The sequence below is a fragment of the Lacerta agilis genome, chromosome 9 (genome assembly GCF_009819535.1).
Source record: "Lacerta agilis isolate rLacAgi1 chromosome 9, rLacAgi1.pri, whole genome shotgun sequence".
NCBI classification, from domain to species: Eukaryota; Metazoa; Chordata; class Lepidosauria; order Squamata; family Lacertidae; genus Lacerta; species Lacerta agilis.
Window position 1 is genome coordinate 70,417,746 of NC_046320.1, and position 25,877 is coordinate 70,443,622.

The 25,877-nt window shown below is 45.4% G+C and overlaps 1 protein-coding gene across 1 annotated transcript; it reads left to right on the forward strand.

The window, feature by feature from the left end:
- The first annotated feature begins 2,868 nt into the window (after window positions 1–2,868).
- Window positions 2,869–24,555, forward strand: LOC117052618 (PC-esterase domain-containing protein 1A-like). The gene is made up of 8 exons (XM_033159589.1): window positions 2,869–2,911; window positions 12,248–12,389; window positions 16,494–16,573; window positions 16,994–17,217; window positions 18,525–18,726; window positions 22,999–23,239; window positions 24,261–24,401; window positions 24,491–24,555. Exons 1-8 carry the CDS (start codon window positions 2,906–2,908, stop codon window positions 24,553–24,555), a joined length of 1,101 nt encoding a protein of 366 aa, XP_033015480.1. The 5' UTR covers window positions 2,869–2,905.
- Window positions 24,556–25,877: the final 1,322 nt, after the last annotated feature.

Consider the following 25,877-nt stretch of genomic DNA (forward strand, 5'->3'; position numbering starts at 1 on the left):
CTAAACCCCTATCGTCAGCAAATTCCCAGTGTTAAAAAGCACCCGGCAGTCCACTTGGCTTTTGCTCTGCTACTTATTTTTGGTGCCGGAAGTTTTCAATTTTGTCTGCTGTTTTGTCTGCTGCCGCCCTCAGCAGATGACACACTCCGCTGAGGAGCGTGGGTGTTGCTCTGTTAAACTCTGCCTTTAAGGCAGATAACGATTTTGGATTCCGGCTTTGCAAAATGAGAGGATGCTGGTCTGATTTGTTAAGGATTTGACTCTTAGGTGAACTAACTGCCTCATCTGTTTTTCAGTCCCACATTCCCCCCACCCCACCCCAACTTGCTTTTTGCAAAAAATAAAAATAAAAATGCCCCCTCCGCCCCCGGTGCATTACGGCAGAACACGAGTTGGCTTCTTTCCTGATGGTGACATGACAATGCAGTGAAGCATCTAAGGTCGACTTCATCGCATTCTTTGTCTCTCCATTGACGGCTCAGTCTGGAGGGTTTGTTGTTCCAAGTGTTCGAAGAATTCTCAGGTCTCAAATACAGAATAAATGTTCATAAATGCACACACATCTAAAGCCATGTGTCTGGAGCAGTATGGGAGAGCAATCCTGGAGCCGTTTCGACTCTCCCAATGAGCTCAAATATTCCTCTGCAGTCGGGGAGGCAAATGGGGAAAGCCTCCCCATTGTCTGTTTGCTTGCAAATCCTGTCTTGAGGGCGTATTTGTGTATGAATAGGGTGAGCCTGTGACCTGGACTCGGGAACTAAAGTATTAACCATCACAAAAAGAAGGGGCAGGCTGCCCAGGTAATGCAATCAGTGACCATTATCAGGTATCCTGGCAGACAGGATTTCTGGCTGTAGACCGCCTCTTTCTGTGATGTGTGTATGATGTTTTGGGGGGTGGTCTTGGGCTGCAGGGTGGGCAATTTCAAAAGTTTATATAAGGGCTTGCGTACCATTGTTCAGGGTACTCCTTCCTCCTGCGTGTGGGGAGCGGAGACCCTGTAGCAACAGTTCCTTTAATAAAGATCAGGTTTACTAGCCGCTTTGCTTCTCAATATATTCTGGTTGGCCTCTGTTTTCTCCTACCGATAGGGAACCCACTTAAGGACTCTATACGGGCTCCGGAATATCCCATACTGAGGCAGGCATAGGCAAACTCCGCCCTCCAGATATTTTGGGACTACAGTTCCCATCATCCCTGACCACTGGTCCTGTTAGCTAGGGATCATGGGAGTTGTAGTCCCAAAACATCTGGAGGGCTGAGTTTGCCTCTGCCTGCCATAAGGGAAAAGGAGCAGTTTTTCTTACAGCACAAGTTTGCACTTACAGTAGATCAGTGTCCGGGCACCCCACCCCTTGGGTTGACGATCGATCTAAGTGCAAACTTGTGTTATAAGAAAAACTGCTCCTTTTCCCTTATGGGGTATTCCGGGCACCTTGTGTCGTGTTGGCGATCCTTGGGGAGCCACATCGCTCAATCCTCTCTGCGCCTTCTGGCAGTGGCTACCTGAGGTTTTGGGTAGCGGAGAGCCTTACCCAAGGGGGAATCTACCCAAGATCGTAGAGCTGGACCAGGGGCTGTGAAAGTCCAGCCTGCCAGCTGAATTAGACCCAGAAGGGGGTCCCAATTTGGCCCACAAGGAGGCTAGTTTCCCCACCTGCCCTGCACGCTCAACCATGCCCTCATCTCCTGGCTCCATTTCAATTGCCTTAGTTGCTGTTTTGACTATTTCAACTGATGTGTTCTTGTTAATGGACTTGCCTGCTTTGTCCATTTAGAATACAGTCGTACCTTGGAAGTCGAACGGAATCCGTTCCGGAAGTCAAAACGTTCAGAAACCAAAGCACGGCTTCCGATTGGCTGCAGGAAGCTCCTGCAGCCAATCGGAAGCCAGCCGGAAGTTCGGCTTCCCCCCAAAATGATCAAAAACTGGAACACTCCCTTCCGGGTTTCAAGCATTCGGGAGCTGAAACATTCAGCAACTAAGCTGTTTGAGATCCAAGGTATGACTGTACATGTTTTTGTTTTAACGTTTCTGTGAAATTGTATTATTTTGCGTTTCAATTACGCATGGCTATTTTTTAATTTTTTAAAGAATTGGATTTATGCTCCTAGACCGGGCATAGGAAAACTTGGCCCTCCAGATGTTTTTGGCCTACAACTCCCATGATCCCTAGCTAGCTGGACCAGTAGTCAGGGATGATGGGATTTGTAGTCCCAAAACATCTGGAGGGCCGAGTTTGCCTATGCCTGCCCTAGACAGTTTGGAAGCTATTTGGATAACTAAGCAGTGTACAGATAAATGTCTTGCAAAAATATAAGAAATAAAAAATTCCTTCCAGTAGCACCTTAGAGACCAACTAAGTTTGTTCTTGGTATGAGCTTTCGTGTGCATGCACACTTCTTCAGATACATGCACACGAAAGCTCATAACAAGAGCAAACTTAGTTGGTCTCTAAGGTGCTACTGGAAGGAATTTTTTTTTTAATTTTTAATTTTGTTTTGACTGTGGCAGACCAACACAGCTACCTACCTGTAATTGCAAAAAGATGCCAGTCCAGACAATGAGTTACGCAGCACCAATGCCGCTCCCGATCTGCGTTGAAGCCCCAGACGCGGGGTCAAATTCTAGGGGTTTACATGCACGAAGTGGTTGCTAAATCCAATTGGCAAATTATTAACTAAGACAGTGTTTCTCCAACTTGGGTCCCCAGCTGTTGTTGGACTACAACTCCCATCATCCCTGACCTGCTAGCTAGGGGTGATGGGAGCTGTAGTCCAACACCAGCTGGGGACCCAAGTTGGAGAATGGCTGCATTAAGGTCTCGTGGTCTGGGCTGCGTGCCGACAATACTTTTAACACTGCGGTCCTGCCAATAAATCACAGCTGTGTTGTGCCTCTGGAATGCAGGTACGAGGAGCTCCTGTTAGGAATTTGGGCGTTGCAAATATAGACAACTGTCAGGCCTGATTGAGAGAGAGAGGTGTTGGGTCTGCTTCTCTAACAGCCCTCATTTAATAGCGGCAGGAAGAATTTGCTGTCTCAGTCCAGCTACGTCTCTTGGAGTTACAACCCATTTTCCAGTGTGTTTCCAATACAGTAAATACAGTGGTACTGTACCTTGGTACTCAGATAACTTGGAACCCAAACACGGCAAACTCAGAAGTAAGTGTTCCGGTTTGCGAACCTTTTTTTCTATTTTCTATTTTTTGCTATTTATTCTGCGTTTTTGTTTTTGCGGCTCCTTTTCGTTTTGCTTGTGTGACTGTGCGGAAGAACCCAGTCCAGCTACTGATGGATGGATTGTGTGACCGCAGTGCATTGTTCATTGCTTTCGTTTTATGGATCATTGGTCTCGTCGGATAGTGAAATCCATGTTAAATTGCTGTTTTAGGGGTTGCTATTAGAAGTCTGGAATGGATTGTTCCATTTTGCATTACTTTCTATGGGAAAGCGCGCCTTGGTTTTGGAACGGGCCAAGTTTGAGAACCAAGGCACCGCTATAGTATTTATTTCATAAAAGGCACACAGTGTTTGGTTGCAGGGGGGGGGGAAATCAACCCGCAGAGTGGTTTACAAAGGAAGGCAAAACAACAAAATGATTAAGTAAAACTAATAAAAATTATTATTTTTACAAAATTAAAAAGGCTTGCATTTACTGTCTGTCGGCTGATCGGCACTGACTTCATGTCTGCTGGATCGGCCAAGTGACTTTCGCTCCCGTTGCTTCAACCTCAGGTCGGATCATAGAATTGCAGAGTTTGAAGTTTCTGGCATGTGGCAGGCCCTTCGGATATCTTGGTCTCTTCTCGGTCTCCTCTTTTCCAAGCTAAACATTCCCAGCTCCTTCAGTCGTTCCTCATAATACTTAGTCCTTCATCCAAGTCATTTATAAAGACGTTGAGCAGCCACAAGCCCAGGAGAGAACCCTGCGGCACCCCACTTGTCACTTTTCCCCAGGAGGACGGGGAACCATTAATGAGCACCTTGACCAGTCAGTCAACCAGCCTGCAAGCAGGACTTCTGCTGGAATAGCTTATTTGCTGTTAAGGTGTTTGATTGTATGGATAAAGCATCTGATATTCTTGTAAAGAAGCTGGTAAAGTGTGGGCTAGACAATGCTACCATTCAGTGGATTTGTAACTGGCTGGCTGACCGAACCCAAAGGGTGCTCATGAATGGCTCCTCTTCATCCTGGAGAGAAGTGACTAGTGGGGTGCCACAGGGTTCTGTCTTGGGCCCAGTCTTATTCAACATCTTCATCAATGACTTGGCTTGAGGGCATCCTGATCAAGTTTGCAGATGACACCAAATTGGGAGGGGTGGCTAATATCCCAGAGGACAGGATCACACTTCAAAAGGACCTTAACAGATTAGACAACTGGACCAAAGCAAACAAGATGAATTTTAACAGGGATAAATGTAAAGTACTACACTTGGGCAAAAATAAATAAAGGAAAGGCACAAATACAGGATGGGTGACACCTGGCTTGAGAGCAGTACATGTGAAAAGGATCTAGGAGTCTTGGTAGACCACAAACTTGACATGAGTCAACAGTGTGATGCAGCAGCTAAAAAAGCCAATACAATTCTGGGCTGCATCAATAGGAGTATAGCATCTAGATCAAGGGAAGTAATAGTACCACTGTATTCCGCTCTGGTCAGATCTCACCTGGAATACTGTGTCCAGTTGTGGGCACCACAGTTCAAGAAGGATACTGACAAGCTGGAACGTGTCCAGAGGAGGGCAACCAAAATGGTCAAAGGCCTGGAAATGATGCCTTATGAGGAACGGCTTAGGGAGCTGGGTATGTTTAGCCTGGAGAAGAGAAGGTTAAGGGGTGATATGATAGCCATGTTCAAATATAGAAAAGGATGTCATATAGAGGAGGGAGAAAGGTTGTTTTCTGCTGCTCCAGAGAAGCGGACATGGAGCAATGGATTCAAACTACAAGAAAGAAGATTCCACCTAAACATTAGGAAGAACTTCCTGACAGTAAGAGCTGTTGGACAGTGGGATTTGCTGACAAGGAGTGTGGTGGAGTCTCCTTCTTTGGAGGTCTTTAAGCGGAGGCTTGACAGCCATCTGTCAGGAATGCTTTGATGGTGTTTCCTGCTTGGCAGGGGGTTGGAATGGATGGCCCTTGTGGTCTCTTCCAACTCTAGGATTCTAGGATTCCTCCACATGCAGCTACTGGGTGACCTTGGGCTAGTCACACTTCTCTGAAGTCTCTCAGCCCCACTCACCTCACAGAGTGTTTGTTGTGGGAGAGGAAGGGAAAGGAGAATGTGAGCCGCTTTGAGACTCATTCGGGTAGTGATAAAGCGGGATATCAAATCCAAACTCTTCTTCTTCTTCAACATGTCCTCATCATGTCCCCAATATGTCCTCTGACTTCATCCAAACATTTGGTACACCCTGCTGTCTATCCTGTTTTGCACATCCTATTAGCTGGTTCAACAATCCCTCATTTTTTAATCTTCAGATTCAAACAGTCCCTTTATCTTATATATATTTTTATCTTCAGAGTCACATACCATCTGCTTTTACTCACTCAAAACAGACATATTTCCATTCATAGGCTTCACATACTTGCCCTCTGTTTGCATGGCCGTCTTTGGGGGGCTTATTGCTCAGGGTGGGAGATACCCCCTGCATGCCCAAACCCTTGGTTCAGTCCCTGGCATGCCCAGTTAAAACAGCAAAGGAACAGATGATAATGATATGATTTATATATATATATATATATTTTTAATAAGATTTTATTATTTTGCCATAAAACAAAACAGAAACAACATTAAACATACATAAACACAATAAAACATAATACACAATCAACAATATAAAACACAACAATACCATACAAAAAAAAAGAAGACTTATACAAACCTAACCAAATACTTGTCTTTGTTTCTCGATTTACTTTTACTTCTTAAGGGGACTTCCCCTGGTCCCTCCTCTGTCTTCAAAAACATATATACTCTTTAGGTAGCTTCCTTTCTTTTCCCATTAACTCATACTCAATATCCTAATGTTCTTTAAGTTTATCTAAACCAATATATTTCTTAACTTATATTCTGAATCTTAACACCTTCTTTTACAAATAGATCTATCACATCAAAATTTCTTCTATAACCATTATAACTAACCTTAAACTTCTAAAGCCGATTCTTTTATATATTTCTGCTCAATTATTCAAACGTTCAATTTAACATACTTAATTAGATAGTCCTTAAATTTCTTCCAATCTTTCGACACCTTCTCCTCCCTCTGGTTTCGGATTCTGGCGGTCAGGTCTGCGAGCTCCATATATTCCATCAATTTCATCTGCCATTCTTCAATTGTCGGTATCTCTTCACCCTTCCAAGTTCTTGCCAGTAAAATTCTAGCCGCTGTCGTGGCATACATAAAAAATACTCTATCCTGACTGGGTATCTCTTCATTGGTCATGCTCAAAAGAAATGCCTCTGGTTTCTTACAAAAGGTAATTTTCATTACCTTCTTAAGCTCATTATAAATCTTATCCCAGAAGGCCTTTACCCCTGAACACGACCACCACATATGATAAAAGGTACCTTTCGACGATTTACATTTCCAACACACATCCGACATTTTAGAATTCATTCTAGCTAACTTAACTGGTGTCAGATACCATCTGTATATCATTTTCATTACATTTTCTCTTAAGCTATTACATGCAGATATGATTTATATATTTATGCTGCTATTTTGTGAATGAAAAGCAACTCATCCTTCTTGTTGGCATCCGTCTGTCTCAAACATCTCTCGAGACAGCAACATGTGGCGTTTCATTCCCCAAATCCCAAAGCGGCTTATAAACAACGAATAGCAATAAAATTATAGAACGTTACAATGATGACATAAAGCATATAGAACAATTAACAAATCATCAGTTAAAATAACTAAAATCTGTGACAAAACAACTAAAGAAAAGTCACAAAGTACTACAGCATTCCTAATCTATGAAATAATATTAACAGCATTAACTCAACATAATCTAAGCACAGTTGAATTCTAATCAGAGCACACTTTTTATAGTTTGTACCTTTTAGTGCAAAGAGACGTTTGTATATTTATTTGGACCTTAAGTATTTTGACATCTGAATTAACAATACCATTTGTTATGCCCTGTGGCCTGGGGGAAGCAATTCAGGTCATCCGATTCCTTTGTGTGGTTAACTTAAATAACTTGAGCATTCAGTCTCCCTCCGCACCCTGTTGGTGACCTGAAAGTTATATGAAATTACTGGACTCGAAATAGATCAACCAGCTTTGATTCAGTTCAGTCGAGAGTTCATCGAGCTGTAGAGCTGGAAAATTAGCAGTACTGAAAATGCTACTGTTAGCAGCAGGTCACTACAAAAATGTGTGTGTGTGTGTGTGTGTGTGTGTCTATATTTGTATATATTCAAGCTTTGCATAGAGGCAATACAGGGTGTGTCATTTACATTCTGGGGCCTTTCAGCTGATGCACACGCTCTCCTGCTCTGTACGTTCCTGTGCAAAACTACTAACTCTTCCTGCATTTCCATTGGGCTCTGATAAGGAAAAATCCTGGGGTGTGGATTTTTACTCCGTCGGGGTGCCACTCCCTCTGGTCAGCAAAAGGAGGAGTCTGCAGCCAAGAAGCAAACTGGTTCAGTAGACCTGATATTTACAAAATAAAAAAATAAAAAAATCCTTCCAGTAGCACCATAGAGACCCACTAAGTTTGTTCTTAGTATGAGCTTTCGTGTGCATGCATGCTGTGTATCTGAAGAAGTGTGCATGCACACGAAAGCTCATACTAAGAACAAACTTAGTGGGTCTCTATGGTGCTACTGGAAGGATTTTTTATTTATTTTGTTTGGACTATGGCAGACCAGCACGGCTACCTACTACCTACCTGTAACTGATCTGTACAGTATTTGTTGCAACAAGGTTCAAACACACAAAGAGTAGGAACCCTGAGCATGGAGCTGCATGGACTTTTAAGACCTCTCCCCATGTCCCATAATACATTTTTCAGCAGCAGCATGCATACATCACAAATATGTCAAAAAGTAGGAGTGTTTGGCATGTAGAAACATGAGCCTATCGCCCACCCCTGTCAATAGCCCCAGTTCCTCTTCCCCAAAGAACAATGAAAGTATTTACACATCCCCCTAGCTGTAAGGCTTTTCCTTTGAAAGTATCAGGATTCAATCCACAATCCTCATGGGTTTCTGCCTGCCTCCTGTTGTGTGGCTAAGTTCACACCTTATGGAGGGGGAAGGAGTATGTGACCTTATGAGAGCCAGTGTGGTGTAGTGGTTAAGAGCGGTAGACTTATAATCTGGGGAACCGGGTTCGCATCTCCTCTCCTCCACATGCAGCTGCTGGGTGACCTTGTGCTAGTCACCCTTCTCTGAAGTCTCTCAGCCCCACTCACTTCACAGAGTGTTTGTTGTGGGGGAAGAAGGGAAAGGAGAATGTTAGCCGCTTTGAGACTCCTTCGGGTAGTGATAAAGCGGGGTATCAAATCCAAACTCTTCTTCTTTTCTTATGCTTAAGGGAGCCCTGGATTCCCTTCTTCCAGAGGAGTCATTAGCTGTTGGAACCAAAGAAATTGGCCAAACTGTTGAATTTTGGCGATTATTTGATTCTATATTGGATAGGCAGAGGAACTAGTACAATACAGGTGAAACTCGTAAGATTAGAATATCGTGGAAAAGTCCATTTATGTGAGCAATTGTTTTCATTAGCTCCTGGAGTTTAATATATGAGATAGACTCATGACATGCAAAGCGAGATATGTCAAGCCTTTGTTTGTTGTAATTGTGATGATTATGGCGTACAGCTGATGAAAACCCCAAAGTTGAAATGGTTACCGGTAATTTGGGGTTCTCATCAGCTGTACGCCATAATCATCACAATTATAACAAAGGCTTGACGTATCTCGATTTGCATGTCATGAGTCTATCTCATATATTAGATTCACCTTTTAAGTTGAATTGCTGAAAGAAATGAACCTTTCCACGATATTCTAATTTTTCGAGTTTCACCTGTATATGGTATTTGCTTATTGCTACAATTTTATAGACTGCTTTTCTGAGCCTCTTTGCTGTTGTGTATGTAAGGGGCCTGTGTCAATGGTAAATCGAGATGAGCGCCGTAACCCCAGAGTCATCCGCGACTGGACCTAACGGTCAGGGGTCCCTTTACCTTTGGGACGCGGGTGGCGCTGTGGGTTAAACCACTGAGCCTAGGGCTTGCCGATCAGAAGGTCGGCGGTTCGAATCCCCGTGACGGGGTGAGCTCCCGTTGCTCGGTCCCTGCTCCTGCCCACCTAACAGTTCGAAAGCATGTCAAAGTGCAAGTAGATAAATAGGTACCATTCTGGTGGGAAGGTAAACGGCTTTTCCGTGTGCTGCTCTGGTTTGCCAGAAGCGGCTTTGTCATGCTGGCCACATGACCTGGAAGCTGTATGCCGGCTCCCTCGGCCAGTAAAGCGAGATGAGCGCCGCAACTCCAGAGTCATCCGCAACTTGACCTAACGGTCAGGGGTCCCTTTACCTTTTATGTAAGGTGCCTGTGCCAACGGTCATTGTTCTGGCCTCAGTTAGAGGCTGTGGTGGGGATTTGGGATTTTGGGAGCTGTTTAACAGTCTTTTTGTGGGAGTCTTTCCCACAAAACCTTCCACGACAACTACTCTAGAATCGGAAGGGACCCCAAGGGTCATTTTATGTGTTGGAAGCTGCCCAGAGTGGCTTGGACAACCCAGCCAGATGGGAGGAGTATGAATAAATATGATGATGATGATGATGATAATTATGGTTATATGACGACTGCCATACAGTGTGTGCCTTGCAAGGAGTCTAACCTATTGAAGGCAGGGGGACTTTGGGTGGTAATCACTAAAATTCATTCGGAGTAGATCTGGCGAAATGAATGAACATTGCTAAGTCGATTTCAACAGGTCTGCTCCATGTTGCAGATTTGCCACTCGTCAAATCACCTGACATCACAGTGACAGCAAGGGATTTATTTTGCCTGTGGTGGCCTTGCAGGACACTTGGCAAAGTATTACCCTGAGGTGCTGTTATAAGAATATTAAGGTCATAAAAATTATTATATATAAATAAAAGACCTTAATATTCTTACAGCAGTGCAGTTTCCGGACATGGTGCCAGCAGACCCCAAGGTTCTTACCTGCCCCATCACACCTGATGCCAGGTGTAGGGCTATGACTTAGCCAAAATGTCTTGGTGCACTGAGTTCAACCCACAGCTGGAGGTTCCCCACCTTGCTATAAGGGATTCCCCAGACGCAGAAATATAACTTCCAGTATTATTGGTTTGGTTTGTTACTCGTCTGCATTTTGTGTTTCTATCTTGTTTTTTTATGCTCTGAACCGCCCAGAGATCTACGGATGATGGGCGGCACACAAATTTAATTCATAATAATAAAATAACTAAATTGGTATGCCGCCAGGGGTCACAGGGCGATTGGCAACACAAAAATGCAAAATGAGAATACAAAATGCGTTATAAAACAAATACAAACCGATAACTCCCTAATGAAATAGTTGTTCATTTGGAACTGGTAAGTGATGTTTTTCTGCATGCTTTTCTTTGGCTCCGGCCAGATCAGGAAGTGGTGGCCTGGTTTTCTCAAGTTTCTAAACCAAACTGTGGCTTAACACAAATATTGGGGTTATTGGCTTGTTCATGTTCTTGTGGTTTTTATCTTGCATTTTCATGTTGTGAAGTGTCCTGAGATCTGTGGGTGAAGGGTGGTATGAAAATTTTTAATAATAATAATGATGATGATGATGATGACGACGACGACGACTGCAGCTGCTTCACGGTCTTTCCTGCATTGTGATTTTTCCACAACACACACTTCATGATTCACAGTACATCGCCAGGCCAAAAATGATAGAACCCATATCACGATACGGACATCAAACCGGTTTATTTCACGCATTGTGATGTATCGGTATATCGTGATGTTTAGCTGGTGTTATGTCACAAAGTTCCAAACCAGCTCCACCATCTCAGACTTTGTGATATATCAATATATCTCAATGTTTATTTAGTTGGTGGCATATCAGAGTGTTGGAAGCCCGATATCGCAGCGCCCTACTGGAGAGTTACAGCTGATCCTTGGGTTGTGATTCATTTCCCCCAGACAAACCATGAGCGCTAAACCCAGACAAATTTCCGTGAGACCTTGGTTTGGAGATAACATCTTAGCAGGCAAGACAGAGGTGCCAACAGCTGCGCTATAGAGAAAGGGAAGTCAGCTCAAAGCAGCTGACTTCCTGCTGATTTGCAGCTTCGGTGTTAAATGCTCTGCTCAAAACCTTGCACCCAATTTGGTGGGGAGGGGGGGCAGTGTTAGTGAGCTGCCACTGTGCAGAAGTGTGGTGGCTGGACCCCCTTCACACCCCTGCCCCGAGGCTGTGTTTTCTGGAGGAGGAAAGATTAAAAGCAAGGCACGCTGTGGGCAGGGCCAGGAGGAACATTTGGGCAGCAGCAACAGCGGTTATCAGCGGGGTTATCAAGAAAGAGCGCCTGCTCCGTGGAAGGCCGTTCAATGCTCTGTGCCATTTGCCACTTTTTCCTCAAGCTCTGGCCTCCCATCATCCCTGACCACTGGTCCTGCTAGCTAGGCGTGAGGGGAGCTGTACTCTTGACAACGGCTGGGGACCCAAGTTGGAGAGACGCTGCAGAGTCTACCTGCTCCAGTGTGCCATTTGCTGCAGGGCCCAGTGGTTGCAGAACGGCAGACTCACCAGGCCACTTTTTCCTCAAGCTCTGGTTTCCCCAGCTGTTGTTGGACTACCACTCCCATCATCCCTGACCACTGGTCCTGCTAGCTAGGCGTGAGGGGAGCTGTACTCTTGACAACGGCTGGGGACCCAAGTTGGAGAGATGCTGCAGAGTCTACCTGCTCCGGTGTGTGTGTGTGTGTGTGTGTGTGCCTTTTACTGGAGGGGGAGAAAAAGTCAGGGACGCTGGAGAAAGCAGCTGGCCAGTGGTGAGTCCGTGCTGGCTGGTGTTGTCCTGAAGGGGAGACCCTCAAAGGGGCAATAAACCCTTTAATGTGGTCCTTCCTGTGGCAGATAGGTGGTGGAAAGCGGAGACATTTCACATGCGGAGACATTTCGCTGCAGGGCTAATTGTTTTATGCCTTCCGAAAGGCGTGGGAGGTTTTTTTGTTCCTTGTTTGTTTGTCCTTATTTGTGTGCTTTTTGCAGGAGAAAACGCCGGCCTGGTTGAGGAGTTCCGCCGCGGATGCAACCATGAGAAATCTCCCCTTGGTAGAAACGCACAGTTTCTCCTCGAAAGAAGCCCAGCAGCTGCTCCACAACAAGTTTGTCGTGATCATGGGCGACTCCAGTGAGTATCTTGTCAGTGTGGCAATTGGGATGCGGTTTGTTCCCCATCCGCAACAATTCCCGGCCTTCGAAATGCAGGTCGGGTGCCTTTTCTCTCGCCGGGAGTATGAAAACAAGTCTCTGGCACTTGTCCTTCGGTGCGTCCCGGCCTCCTCTCTGCCTCTCCATCTCCCGAGCGCAGCCTCACTTCCTCTTTCAAACTGCCTCTCTGTATATTTCTAATTTGATAAATTGGAAACGTGATCTGCGGAAACTCTGTGGGTTGCAGATTTCGATGCTTAGCATGCGGTGACTGCTGATTTGCTTCTTAACTGCTTATCGTGCTCTTTCCATCTGCTTGCTAAAACCTTAAAGCTTTTTTGTTGTTGAGGATATGCAAAGCATCATTTGCCACTCTGCATGTTATTACCAGCAATGCTTCCCAACAACAGAGATCTTTTAATAATTAATAATAATAATAATAATAATAATAATAATAATAATAATAATTTATTTATACCCTGCCCATCTGGCTGGGTTTCCGCAGCCACTCTGGGTAGCTTCCAACAAAAGATTAAAAATGCATTAAAACATCAGTCATTAAAAACTTCCCTAAACAGGACTGCCTTCAGATGTCTTCTAAAAGTCAGATAGTTGTTTATATCCTTGAAATCTGATGGGAGGGTGCCACTACTGAGAAGGCCCTCTGCCTGGTTCCTTGTAACTTTGCTTCTCGCAGGGAGGGAACCTCCAGAAGACCTTTGGAGCTGGACCTCAGTGTCCGGGCAGAACGATGGGGGTGGAGACACTTCTTCAGGTATACTGGGCCGAGGCCGTTTAGGGCTTTCAAGGTCAGCACCAACACTTTGAATTGTGCTCAGAAACGTACTGGGAGCCAATGTAAGTCTTTCCAGACCGGTGTTATGTGGTCTCGGTGGTCGCTCCCAGTCACCAGTCTAGCTGCCGCATTCTGGATTAATTGTAGTTTCCGGGTCACCTTCAAAGGTAGCCCCATGTAGAGCGCATTGCAGTAGTCTAAGCGGGAGATAACTAGAGCATGCACCACTCTGGCGAGACAGTCTGTGGGCAGGGAGGGTCTCAGCCTGCGCACCAGATGGAGCTGGTAGACAGACACAGAATTGACCTGCGCCTCCATGGGCAGCTGTGAGTCCAAAATGACCCCCAGGCTGCACACCTGGTCCTTCAGGGGCACAGTGACCCCATTCCGGACCAGGGAGTCCTCCACACCTGCTCGCCCCCCCCCAAAACAGTCCTTCTGTCTTGTCAGCATTCAACCATCCATCCTCCAACCGCCTCTAGACACTCACACGGGACCTTCACCGCCTCCACATCTTTAGGAGATGTGGGTGGTTGTGCCGCCTTCAACTCAGCATCGCCCCCCTTTGCATCAGTGAATGATCCCAAGGGATCTTCTTGGACTGGTGCAGACATGGGTGGGCCTATTGCGGTTGCCTCCGTAGAGGGCATTTTATCGTGGAAGAGCAATGCTCACTCACTTCCTACAGGGCATCGGTACCAAACGGTGCTAAAACAACTCCCTCTCATCTTTCCCCCGTTCGACATCTATTTATTTAAACAATGCACCCACGTGAGATCACAAATCATTCCCTAAATAAAGTCGTAAATGAGCTTCTCTTGCCTGGATAGCTCAGCTGGTTAGAGCGTTGTGCCGAGATCCGTATGGGACACCTGCGTATTCCTGCATTGCTGGGGGTCGGGCTAGAATAGTCCTGGGCAATCTTGGTCTGCTTTGAGACAAACAAAACTGCCACCCACACAAAGAAGCCTGTCTCTTTCGTGATCTTTTCATCGCAGTTGGAAATCCCTGTTTGCAACAATATGTCATGGAGAACTGTAGAAGCATAGCCAGTGCCCCTGAAGAGACGTGTGGATATTGTTTCTGGTTGCATATCACCCCCCAGAAATATTTTATTTTGATACTATACTGTACTGAAATGTTTAAATGTTTCTTTGTTTGCCATTGAATCTTCCCACGACGCTGGCCGTGCTCTCCTGCCAGTGTGGTGCGTTGCACCCTTTCAGAACCACTGCGCCCCAAACCCTTTGCAGTGCAGAAATCTGTTTCCTCCCCACTCCAGAGCAGTTGGTGCTCAATATGGTTCCTTTCCCAGTAGTTTTCCCAGTAGTAATGTACGGAAGTGAGAGCTGGACCATAAAGAAGGCTGATCGCCGAAGAATTGATGCTTTTTAATTATGGTGCTGGAGGAGACTCTTGAGAGTCCCATGGACTGCAAGAAGATCAAACCTATTCTATTCTTAAAGAAATCAGCCCTGAGTGCTCACTAGAAGGACAGATCCTGAAATTGAGGCTCCAGTACTTTGGCCACCTCATGAGAAGAGAAGACTCCCTGGAAAAGACCCTGATATTGGGAAAGATGGAGGGCACAAGGAGAAGGGGACGATAGAGGACAAGATGGTTGGACAGTGTTCTCAAAGCGACTGGCATGAGTTTGGCCAAACTACACGAGGCAGTGGAAGACAGGAGTGCCTGGCGTGCTCTGGTCCATGGGGTCACGAAGAGTCAGACACGACTGAACGACTGAACAACAACAACATGGTTCCTTTCAATCTAGGTTGATTCTAGATCCTGCTTTCTAGGAGGGTTGCTGTGGAGTACAGGGTCAGGTTTAAGGTGCTGGTTTTGACTTTTAAAGCCCTATGCGGCCTAGGACCCTCGTACCTACAGGACTGCCTCTCCTGGTATGCCCTGCAGAGGACCTGTTCTCTGTGGTCCATAAATAACAACACTTTGGAGGTCCCAAGCCCCAAGGAGGTTAGATTGGTCTCAACTAGGGCCCAGGGCCTTTTCAGCAGTGGCCCCGACTTGGCAGAACGCTCTGTCACAAGAGACGAGGGCCCTGCAGGATTTGACATCTTTCCGCAGGGCCTGCAAGACGGAGCTGTTCCTCCTGGACTTTGGGCTGGACTCGGTCTGACCCCATTGATTGATTGATTGATTGATTGGAACCCCTTATATGGGATTTGTATATAAATTTTCCCTCGGCTCTTTTTGCTGGCCCATGTAGGACCAGCATGGATAGTTGACCCCAGTGAATATTTGACGTTTCCCCCCCTTATGGCTTGGATCTATAGGCTACCACTAAAATGAGGCTGCATTTTAACCTGCATTTCAAACTGTATTCTAACATATTTTAATCAACTGCTTTTGTTTTTTTGTTTTTTTAAATGTTTTTACTGTATTTATATTCAGTGTTAGCCGCCCTGAGCCCGGTCTTGGCTGGGGAGGGCGGGGTAAAAATTAAAAATTATTTATTATTTATATTTATTATTATTATTATTATTATTATTATTATTATTATTATTATTATTTTAAAGCCCATTAGGTTATCCAAACTGTTGCCCCCCCTGCATGGTGCTGCAGGTCAATGAGAAAGGAAGTGGTGATTACAAAGCCCCCCCCCCAAATTTCTTTTTCTTTTATTTCAAGATTCAGAGTCACCATTTATCACTCAACAGTTAGAATTCTATAATACGAATGAGTTCCTGTTCATCCATCCTCAATGTTTATAAACACAATTGCATACAATTGCTTCTTAAAATCCCACCATGTCCCATTTCATCCTCTTAAATAGGTTTCTTAATATATTCTATTTCCCCCCCTTAAACTTCGCATTTGGAAAATTATATTTTAGTAGACCAGAGAGAGTATCCAGTCCTCCTTGAAAGATTCTAGATTTGTGTCTCTGACCAGAGCTGCCAGTTTTAACATCTCTGCATATTCCATGATTTTCATCTGCCATTCTTCCTTTGTCGGTATTCCTTTCCTCATCCTACTTCTGCACATAAAGATTCCTTGCTGCAGAAATAAAGTTGAAGTTTCCTTTGCAATCTACATCTTTGCCAATCTGTTTTCAAATGAATTCTGCAGGGTAATGCCGGGTTTCGTTTTTGGAACGAGCCCAGTTTCTCCAGAAGTGCTTCTTGGATGGGGGAAATATGCAATAGCTCTAGATTGTGTGCCGACTACATAGAAAAAACTCGTATTTGGTCTCCATAGATTCTAGAATAAAATGTTGCGTGTATGCAGCCTTAGTGGACAAAACATGTTTTCTTCCCATTATAGTTTACCGATCGATATACAAAGACCTGATCTCCATCCTGCAAGCTGACAAGGTGGTCCCTGTTGATGAGCTGAAGAAAAAGGTGGGTTTTTTTTCCCTTTAAAGTATTTTCATAGAATCCTAGAATTTTAGAGTTGGAACTAGGGACCACAACGGTGAAATCTAGATGTCTCAAGGACACAGCTGCTGCGCAAGCAATAATTGTGCAAACTTTGTGCTTGGCTGTTCAGGGCAGAATCCGTATTCCCCGATCAATAACTTTTCCTTTTGGGCAATTCCTTTTATTCAGGCACAGCAGTCCTTGTCTTGTACTTAGGGAGGGGGGGGGAATCCAACTGGTTGGACAGTAGGATGGGAGCAGGGGGGGTTAGGTGGCTGTTGACCAACCGAGACCCCCTCATTCTGTGGTTCTCTGGACTGAGACTTCTAGGAGTGATGCGCCGCTGGCTGCAAGGGCCTTGCCAAAGAGGCCTTGTGTACGATTCCTGATCTCTGCTTGCAGGGAGAGCCGTCTTTTGCCAACGATAAACTGGTGAAATATAGTGGGTTAGGCTGCAGGAACGGATACCGGGAGGTGCGCGAGTTCTGCACGGATCACCACCTTGTGCGATGCTACTTCATTCCCCGCGTTTATTCGGACTACGTGGAGTGTATCCTGGACGACCTCCAAAGAGAGCCGAAGCCGGACGTGGTCATCTTCAATTCCTGCCTCTGGGACCTCAACAGGTCAGGGGGTTTTTGTTGTTGTCGTTGTCCCTGTGGCACCAGGGCTCTCTGCTTCCGCATGTGGGCTTCTCTGAGATATCTGGCTGACCTACGCTTGGAAACTGGGTGCAGGGCTCTTGCTCTCTAGATGGACCGACCTTGCTGTGATCCTGCGGCCTCTGCCTCGTGTTATCCAGCCCTTCCTTCATTGCTGGTCCCTCCCTCCTGACCAGAAACCTCATATGTCTCTGCATCAGCTGAGATTTGGGGTGCTTTTGTTGCTGCATTTTGCAGGGACTCAGCAGAAATACTGTGCTTCCCTTCTCCTTAAAAACTTAAATACCCCTTGAGATATTTGAAGAGGGCTCTCATATCTCCTCTCAGTCTCCTCTTTTCTCAGCTAAACCTACCCAACTCCTTCAAACGTTCCTCACCAGGCTTTGTTTCCACACCATTGATCATTTTGTTCACCCTCCTCTGCACACAGCAGGGTGGATGAAAATTTATTATTATTATTATTTTCTTTTTTTAAATAAGTTTTTTTTAAAAAAAATTAAATCGGATTTTGTAAATAAAATGCTTTTGGAAGAAAAATCATTTTAAAGATAGAACGGCAGGGGGTTGGACTGAATGGCCCTTGTGGTCTCTTCCAACTATATGATTCTATGATAGTTTTCTATTTAAGTTACATTATAGTCCAAAGGCTATTCATCAGGAAGTAAGAATTTGTTTTCAGTTTATCATGTGTGCTACAAAACTCAGTCTAAGTTGTTGTTGTTTTTTAAATTGGTTAACCACATCCGTTAACAAACATGGATACATATGCTACAATGCTATTGTTTTAGTTAAATAAATTGTTAAAATTGTTATTAAGGAAATGATTGTTTTTCTCCTTCCAGTAAAGTACGGCAGAAAAGTTGTCCAAATATAAACAGTTAAACCTCACAACAAGTTAATCATTATCTGTCTATGTATTTCTAATAGTTATAACCAAATCGGTAACTTTTGATTACAACTGTAGAAACTACTCTGAAAATTTACTATTCCAAAAACGAAACCTTCACCTGGTTGTAAATATTAAGGCTATACCATCAAGAATGATTCTTTCTGTAAAAAAATAATAATAATGATTTAAATCAGGTCTTACTGACTAGTGATTTAAATTGTGAATTAAATCAATTTGATTTAAATCAAACCCCCCCCCCCCCCCCCGGCACACGAGAGTCCCTGCCTTCTTCCCCTTCAGCTTTCTTGGCCAAGACAAATGCCATTATCCTTTTGTTGCGTTTTGCCACCAAGAACCTGATGGTCTCCCTTCTTCCATGCAGGTACCAAGAGAAGGTCGCCAGGGAGCTTCGGCTGCCGAAGGCCATCAGGCAGTACAAGCTCAACCTGGAGAAGCTCTTTCAGAGGCTGGATCGTGTCCTTCCTCAGACCTGCCTTGCCATCTGGAACACAGCCCTCCCCATAGGGAAAGACCCTTCTGGAGCCCTCTACAAAGAGATGGAGGGAGAGTACTGCTCAGCTGAGGTGACGGGGGCCATCTCCCACCAAGGGCGGGGTGGTGGGGTGTCAAACCTGTCCCCTAGGCCCCCCCCAGCATGTGGGAATGTTAAAGATTGTAGGAAAGGATATCTAATAATAATAATATTAATATTTATTATTTGTACCCCGTCCATCTGGCTGGATTTGCCCGGCCAATCTGGGCAGCTTCCAACAAAAATCAAATACATTAAAATATCACAGATTAAAAACTTCCCTAAACAGTACCGCCTTCAGATGTCCTCTAAATGTCTGGTAGTTGTCTATCTCTTTGACATCTGAAGGGAGCAAGTTCCACAGGGCGGGCGCCACTACCGAGAAGGCCCTCTGTCTGGTTCCCTGTAGCTTTGCTTCTCGCAGGGAGGGAACCGCCAGAAGGTCCTCGGCGCTGGACCTCCATGTTGAATAAATAATTATCCTTCCTTCACCCACGCTAGTAAAAACAAAATACAAAAATTCCTTCCAGTAGCACCTTAGAGACCAACTAAGTTTGTTCTTGGTCTGAGCTTTTGTGTGCATGCACACTTCTTCAGATACACTGAAACAGAAGTCACCAGACCCCTGTATATATAGTGAGAGAGTGAGGAGGGGTATTACTCCGAAGGGTGGTGGGAATGGGGGATTGGCTGGTGGGTGTGGAAAACCTGTTGACGACTGTTAACGACTGCAATTGGTCTTACAGGAAAAAGCAAGGGGTGAGATGGCTAAAGATAGCTTTGTCATGTATAATGAGATAAGAATCCAATGTCTTTGTTCAGACCAGGTCTCTCCGTGGTTTTAAGTTCGGTAATGAGTTGAAATTCAGCAACTTCTCTTTCCAGTCTATTTCTGAAATTCCTTTGTAGTAAGACAGCTCCTTTGAGATCTTGTATAGAATGTCCAGTAAGTGATGCAGCAGAGCCGATTCCCCTCGCTATAGCTGGAAGCTAGTTTGCAGATTCATTTGAATCTCTTAGTTAAGATTATTTCCTGGTGCCCCATTTAATCCCTCTTAAAAGAAGAGAGACACAAGAGTCTTTCTGAGTAAAGTAACAAAAACGTTTGCTCACATTTCTGTCCACGATTTGATCCCTGAAAGGCAGGCTTCATCTCATGGAGACTGAACTCACGTACTGCTGGCCGAGAGCCAGCAGGCAGCAAAACTAGATTAAGACAACTGAATGGCTGCAGGAGAGCAGCATGGCAGCAAAGTATAGAGCAAGAGAGAATAGATGGAACTGGACTGAGAAAATGGCTGCATGACTTGGCTCTTTTATGGAGTCAGACAGAGCCATGCCCATCTCCCAGGTCACATGCAGGGGGAAGGATGCTCCAGACCAGGGGTCCTCAAACTTTTTAAACGGGGCCAGTTCACTGTCCATCAGACACTGTTGGGGGTCAGACTATACACCGTATTTTTCGCTCCATAGGGCGCACTGGACCATAGGGCGCACCTTGTTTTTAGAGGAGGAAACAAGAAAAAAAAATATTTTTCTGGTTTTCCTCTTCTAAAAGCCCTGTTTTTTTGAGGATCAGCTAAAAGTTTTGCAGCTTTTTTGCAAAGGGAAAAGCCCTGTTTTTTTTGAGGATCAGCTTAATTGTTTGGGAATACAACTGCCTCCCTGTAACCTAGCAGTTCGAAAGCACAAAGTGCAAGTAGATAAATAGGTACCGCTCCGGCGGGAAGGTAAACTGCGTTTCCGTGCGCTGCTCTGGTTCGCCAGAAGCGGCTTAGTCATGCCGGCCACATGACCCAGAAGCTGTACACCGGCTTCCTCGGCCAGTAAAGCAAGATGAGCGCTGCAACCCCAGAGTCGGACACGACTGGACCTAATGGTCAGGGGTCCCTTTACCTTTACCTTTGGTTCTGGATCCTCACAGTCAGTTTGGCTAGCTCCACATAGTCCATCATCTTCATCTGCCACTCCTCAATTGTTGGTAATTCTTGTAATTTCCACCTTTGAGCTAACACAATTCTTGCTGCAGCGGTGGCATACACAAATAGTCTTTGGTCTATTTTTGTAATCTCTTCTCCCATCAACCCAAGCAAGAACGCTTCTGGTTTTTTTGGGAAGGTATATTTAAACATCTTTTTTAGTTCATTATAGACCATTTCCCCTTTTTTTCCACCTTATCACAAGTCCACCACATATGGTAAAAATCTCCGTCCTTTTCATTACATTCCCAACATAATTTATTTTTCATCCTGTACATTTGGGCCAATTTTACTGGTGTCAAATACCACCTATACATCATTTTCATTACATTTTCTTTTAAGGCCATACATGCTGTAAATTTTAGATTCTAATTCCATAATTTTGACCAAGATTCATATCCAATATCCAACCCGGGACACCGTACTTTTTTGCCGTTGGCCTCCCAATTTCCGGGTGGGCCGGGTTCAGGACCCTGGCGGGCCAGATTTGGCCCGTGAGCCGTAGTTTGAGGACCCTTGCTCCAGACCAGTGGAACAGAAAGTTACGCTGACTGGATGTTCCCCCCTGCCCGTGCCCACTCTAGGGAAATAAGGAATGTTGCATTTGAATGCACCAGTGGATCAGATCCAACACAACATATATCCTGGGCACACCTATGGGAGGCCTTGTCAGCATCTAATACCTTCCCTTGGAGATCTCACTGGTTGCTGATCTGCTACTGGACCAAATTCAGTGTGCTGCTATTGGGACCAGTTTGCCTACAAGATCCTCTTTCCTCACATGCTCCCCACTTGAAGCGGTGGAATTGGCGCTGTTACAGGTGGTCCAAAACAGACCCTCCAAGTGCCCCTATTTTCCAGGGCTGTCCCCGATTCACAGAAGCCTTCCCAGTTTCTGATTTGATCCCGGAATGGCCCGCTTTTCCTTAGGATGTCCCTATTTTCATTGGAGAAATGTTGGAGGGGATGGAGTTAATCCAAGCCGTCTGAAGGGAATCCTGTATAGCAGGCACATCCAACAGGTAGATCGTGATCTACCGGTAGATTACTGGACGTCTGTGGTAGATCACTGGCTCCCCCCAAAGAAGCTCAACAACTTTTGTTGTTGTTCAATCGTTCAGTCGTGTCCGACTCTTCGTGATCCCATGGACCAGAGCACGCCAGGCACTCCTGTCTTCCACTGCCTTCCACAGTTTGGTCAGACTCATGTTAGTAGCTTCGAGAACACTGCCCAACCATCTTGTCCTCTGTCGTCCCCTTCTCCTTGCGCCCTCCATCTTTCCCAACATCAGGGTCTTTTCCAGGGAGTCTTCTCTTCTCATGAGGTGGCCAAAGTCTTGGAGCCTCAACTTCAGGATCTGTCCTTCTAGTGAGCACTCAGGGCTGATTTCTTTAAGGATGGATAAGTTTGATCTTCTTGCAGTCCATGGGACTCTCAAGAGTCTCCTCCAGCACCATAATTCAAAAGCATCAATTCTTCGGCGATCAGCCTTCTTTATGGTCCAGCTCTCACTTCCATACATCACTACTGGGAAAGCCATAGCTTTAACTATACGGACCTTTGTTGGCAAGGTGATGTCTCTGCTTTTTAAGATGCTGTCTAGGCATCTCAACAACTTTAGCTCCCCATAAAAAAGCTTAACATTTTTGCCCTGCAGCCCAAAGAAATGGGGCCTTCCTCCTCCCTAAAATTTTTTTGACCTGAACCCCCAAAAAGGGGATAGATCACTGCCAGTTTTTAACTCTGTGAGTAGATCACAGTCTCTTGAGAGTTGGCCACCACTGCTGTATAGGGAAGATTTTTTTTTTTAAAAAAATGTTTAATGTTTTATTATGTTTTCATATATGCCGGAAGCTTCCCAGAGTGGCTGGGGCAACCCAGTCAGATGGGCGGGGTATAAATAGTAAAATTATCATTATGGGATGTCCCTATTTTCACCGGAGAAATGTTGGAGGGTATGCCATAATACCCTCCAACATTTGTAAGAACTCGATCTTTTAATGTGGCACTTTGGAACTCCCTGCCTATTGATCCCAGGCGGGTGACATCTCCATATTTTTTTTGGCCACCTGCCTGAGATCTATAGGCAGGCACCTATTGATGCTTGCCCAGATGCTTAGAAAATTGATGTGAATTTTAACTTTTTTAACTTTTTAAAGTCTTTCGCTTCTTTAACTTTTTTGAAAACCTTGCTTTATTTTTGTTGATTTTTTTCCCCAATTGATAAGTTTTGTTTTATCTTTTTTGTAGACGGTTTGGGACTTGATTTTTTTCTCTTTTTTTTTACACGCAATCGAGCATTGTATGCATGTTATGAAATTTAAATAAATAAATAAATACGCAGGATGTGGAGAAAGCGACTCCCATGGATGTGGTTGAGGCCAACTTCTACGGTGCCAGCCTTGCCTGCAGCTACGGGTTCGACGTCCTGGACCTGCATTTCTTCTTCCGCTTTGTGGACGACCTCCGCGTTACGGACGGGGTGCACTGGAACAGTTTGGCGCACCGGTTTATTACCAGATACCTGCTGACCTACATTGCCGATTCCTGGGGGGTCGAGCTTGAGAAGAAGAAGCCCAGCACAGGTGAGTGTGGGTCAAGGACAGGTGAAGAGCTGGATGGAAGGCAGCAGAGATTGCAGAAGGCTGTAAAATCGGGTTTTTGAGAAGGGGGATTTGGGGTTTCACTCGCTGCTGCTGCTGCTGCTTTGGCGATCCCTCGTAGCCGAGTAAGATTGTCTTCCGTGAACACTGTTTTAAAAGTGAGTCCGTAAGTGACTGCGGAGGCCAATTCAGGATCCACACATCCTTCCACAGTGGGGACATAGGTTTCCGGGCGGGAGTTGGTCCCGGTGTGGATTTGCCAAGCGTGCCTTCCTCTTAGTACGTTTCTCCCTTGCGTCCTGAGTTCGAGTGTCTTCAAAGCCCATGACCCCTTTGGTAAAGGCTGTTCTCCAACTGGAGCGCTCGCAGGCCAGTGTTTCCCAGTTGTCAGTGTTTATACTGTACTAATTTTTTTAGATTTGCCTTGAGACAAGACAGTCTTTAAACCTCTTTTGTTGACCACTAGCATTACGCTTTCCATTTTTAAGGAAACAGAATATTCGGTAACTGAGTACTTAATATGTCAAATTGTGTGTGTGTGTGTGTGTGTGTGTGGTGTGTGTGTGTATTTTGAAGTTCTCTAGGAGAAAAGCGGCTGCCCGACCAGGGACTCATGAGAGATGCTGAATACTAATATTTTCACCTGCCAGCAAAACAGTAATGGAGGAGGCCACCTGAGCCTACTGAGGGCAAAGAAGCCCAGAATCTGGGTGCAACCACTAAAAAGACCCTGCTTCTTTATCTAGAATCCTAGAATTGTAGAGTTGGAAGGGGCCCAAAGGATCATCTAGACCAACCCCGTGCAGTGCAGGAGTCCTTTGCCCAAGGTGGGGCTTAGAACCCACAACCCTGATATTAAGAGGGGGGGGCAAAAAGAAAGGGGCTGCCCCCACCCCACAGAGCCTGCTGCGGGTGCTGAGCTTCTTGCAAAGAACGACAGATGCATTCGCCCCACCCGCATTTCTCCAGATTAATGGCCTCTCTCTCACCTCCCGCTTTGCAGGGATTGGTTGGAACGGGACTGCAGCAGATCAGCCGGCTTCCCCACCCCAATTGTGCCATGACTTCTTCTCGGCTGAAGATGCTCCCATCAGGCAGCTCCTTGTGGACAGAGAAGCCCCTGACAGCTATGGTGCTCCCTACGGCAACAGACCTGTGGCTGGATTCGAATACAATCCCCAGGACCCCTCGCCCCAGCATGGCTGGCTCCTTCCTGCCCACCTGCCGTTCGAGCACCACAGCAATCCGTACGGCAACGGGCCAGGGGGCGGGTTGGACTGTCACGACTGCCTACGTGACGATGGACAGCTCACTCCCGACCCCCAGTTCAGTGACCACCAGAACGGTTTCTGCAGCCACAGGGGTGGGATTTGGAACGGACCCTTTTTCCCAGGTATGTCCCTGCAAACCACCGTTGTGCCTCTGAGATGCGTTTAGGAGAGCCAGTGTGGTGGTGTGGTTAAGAGCGGTAGACTCATAATCTGGGGAACCGGGTTCGTGTCTCCTCTCCTCCACATGCAGCTGCTGGGTGACCTTGGGCTAGTCACACTTCTCTGAAGTCTCTCAGCCCCACTCACCTCACAGAGTGTTTGTTGTGGGGGAGGAAGGGAAAGGAGATTGTTAGCCGCTTTGAGACTCCTTCGGGTCGTGATAAAGCGGGATATCAAATCCAAACTCTTGCACACAAAAGCTCATACCAAGAACAAACTTAGTTGGTCTCTAAGGTGCTACTGGAAGGAATTTTTATTTTATTTTGTTTTGAATAAAGTATCCATCTATCTGTCTATCTATCTATATTTGCACTTCTCCAAATTTTGGGTGCAGCTTTCCAAATACTGTATACAGAGATGCATTTATTAGGAAAAAGGCTGCGCAAATAGGTATATATTTGTCGGAAAGAATATACAGTCGTACCTCAGAAGTCGAACGGAATCCGTTCCGGAAGTCCGTTCGACTTCCGAAATGTTCGGAAACCAAGGTGTGGCTTCTGATTGTGCAGGCGTGCCGGAAACAATAACAGAGGCCGCGGCGGACGTTCGGTTTCCCACAAAAGTTCGAAAACTGGAACACTCGCTTCCGGTTTTCGATCGTTCGGGAGCCGGAACGTTTGACTCCCAAGGCGTTTGGGAGCAGAGGTACAACTGCAGAAATGAGAGAGGGAGAGAGATTTATATCCCGTCCACCGCTCGGGGCAGCTTGAAACATTAAAACTCGATGATAAAATACAGTTAACATTCCATAAATATAAGAGGAGGTTCAGCAGATAAAGACACAAAATGGGAATTCCTTACCCTGAATACTAATATTTTCACCTGCCAGCAAAACAGTACTGGAGGAGGCCAGCTGAGCCTCCTGAGGGCAAAGAAGCCCAGAATCTGGGTGCAACCACTGAAAAGACCCTGCTTCTTTATCAACTGGCCCTCTGCACGGGAGAGGAAACGAGTTTCTAGCAGATCCTGGATCCAAGCTGTTTAGGCAGCCCTGTTTAGGGAGGCTTTTAATGTTTTAACAGATTATTGCATTTTAATGTTCTGTTGGAAGCCGCCCAGAGTGGCTGGGTATTAATAATAATAATAATAATAATAATAATAATAATAAGGGCTGGAGAGGGAACTGACAG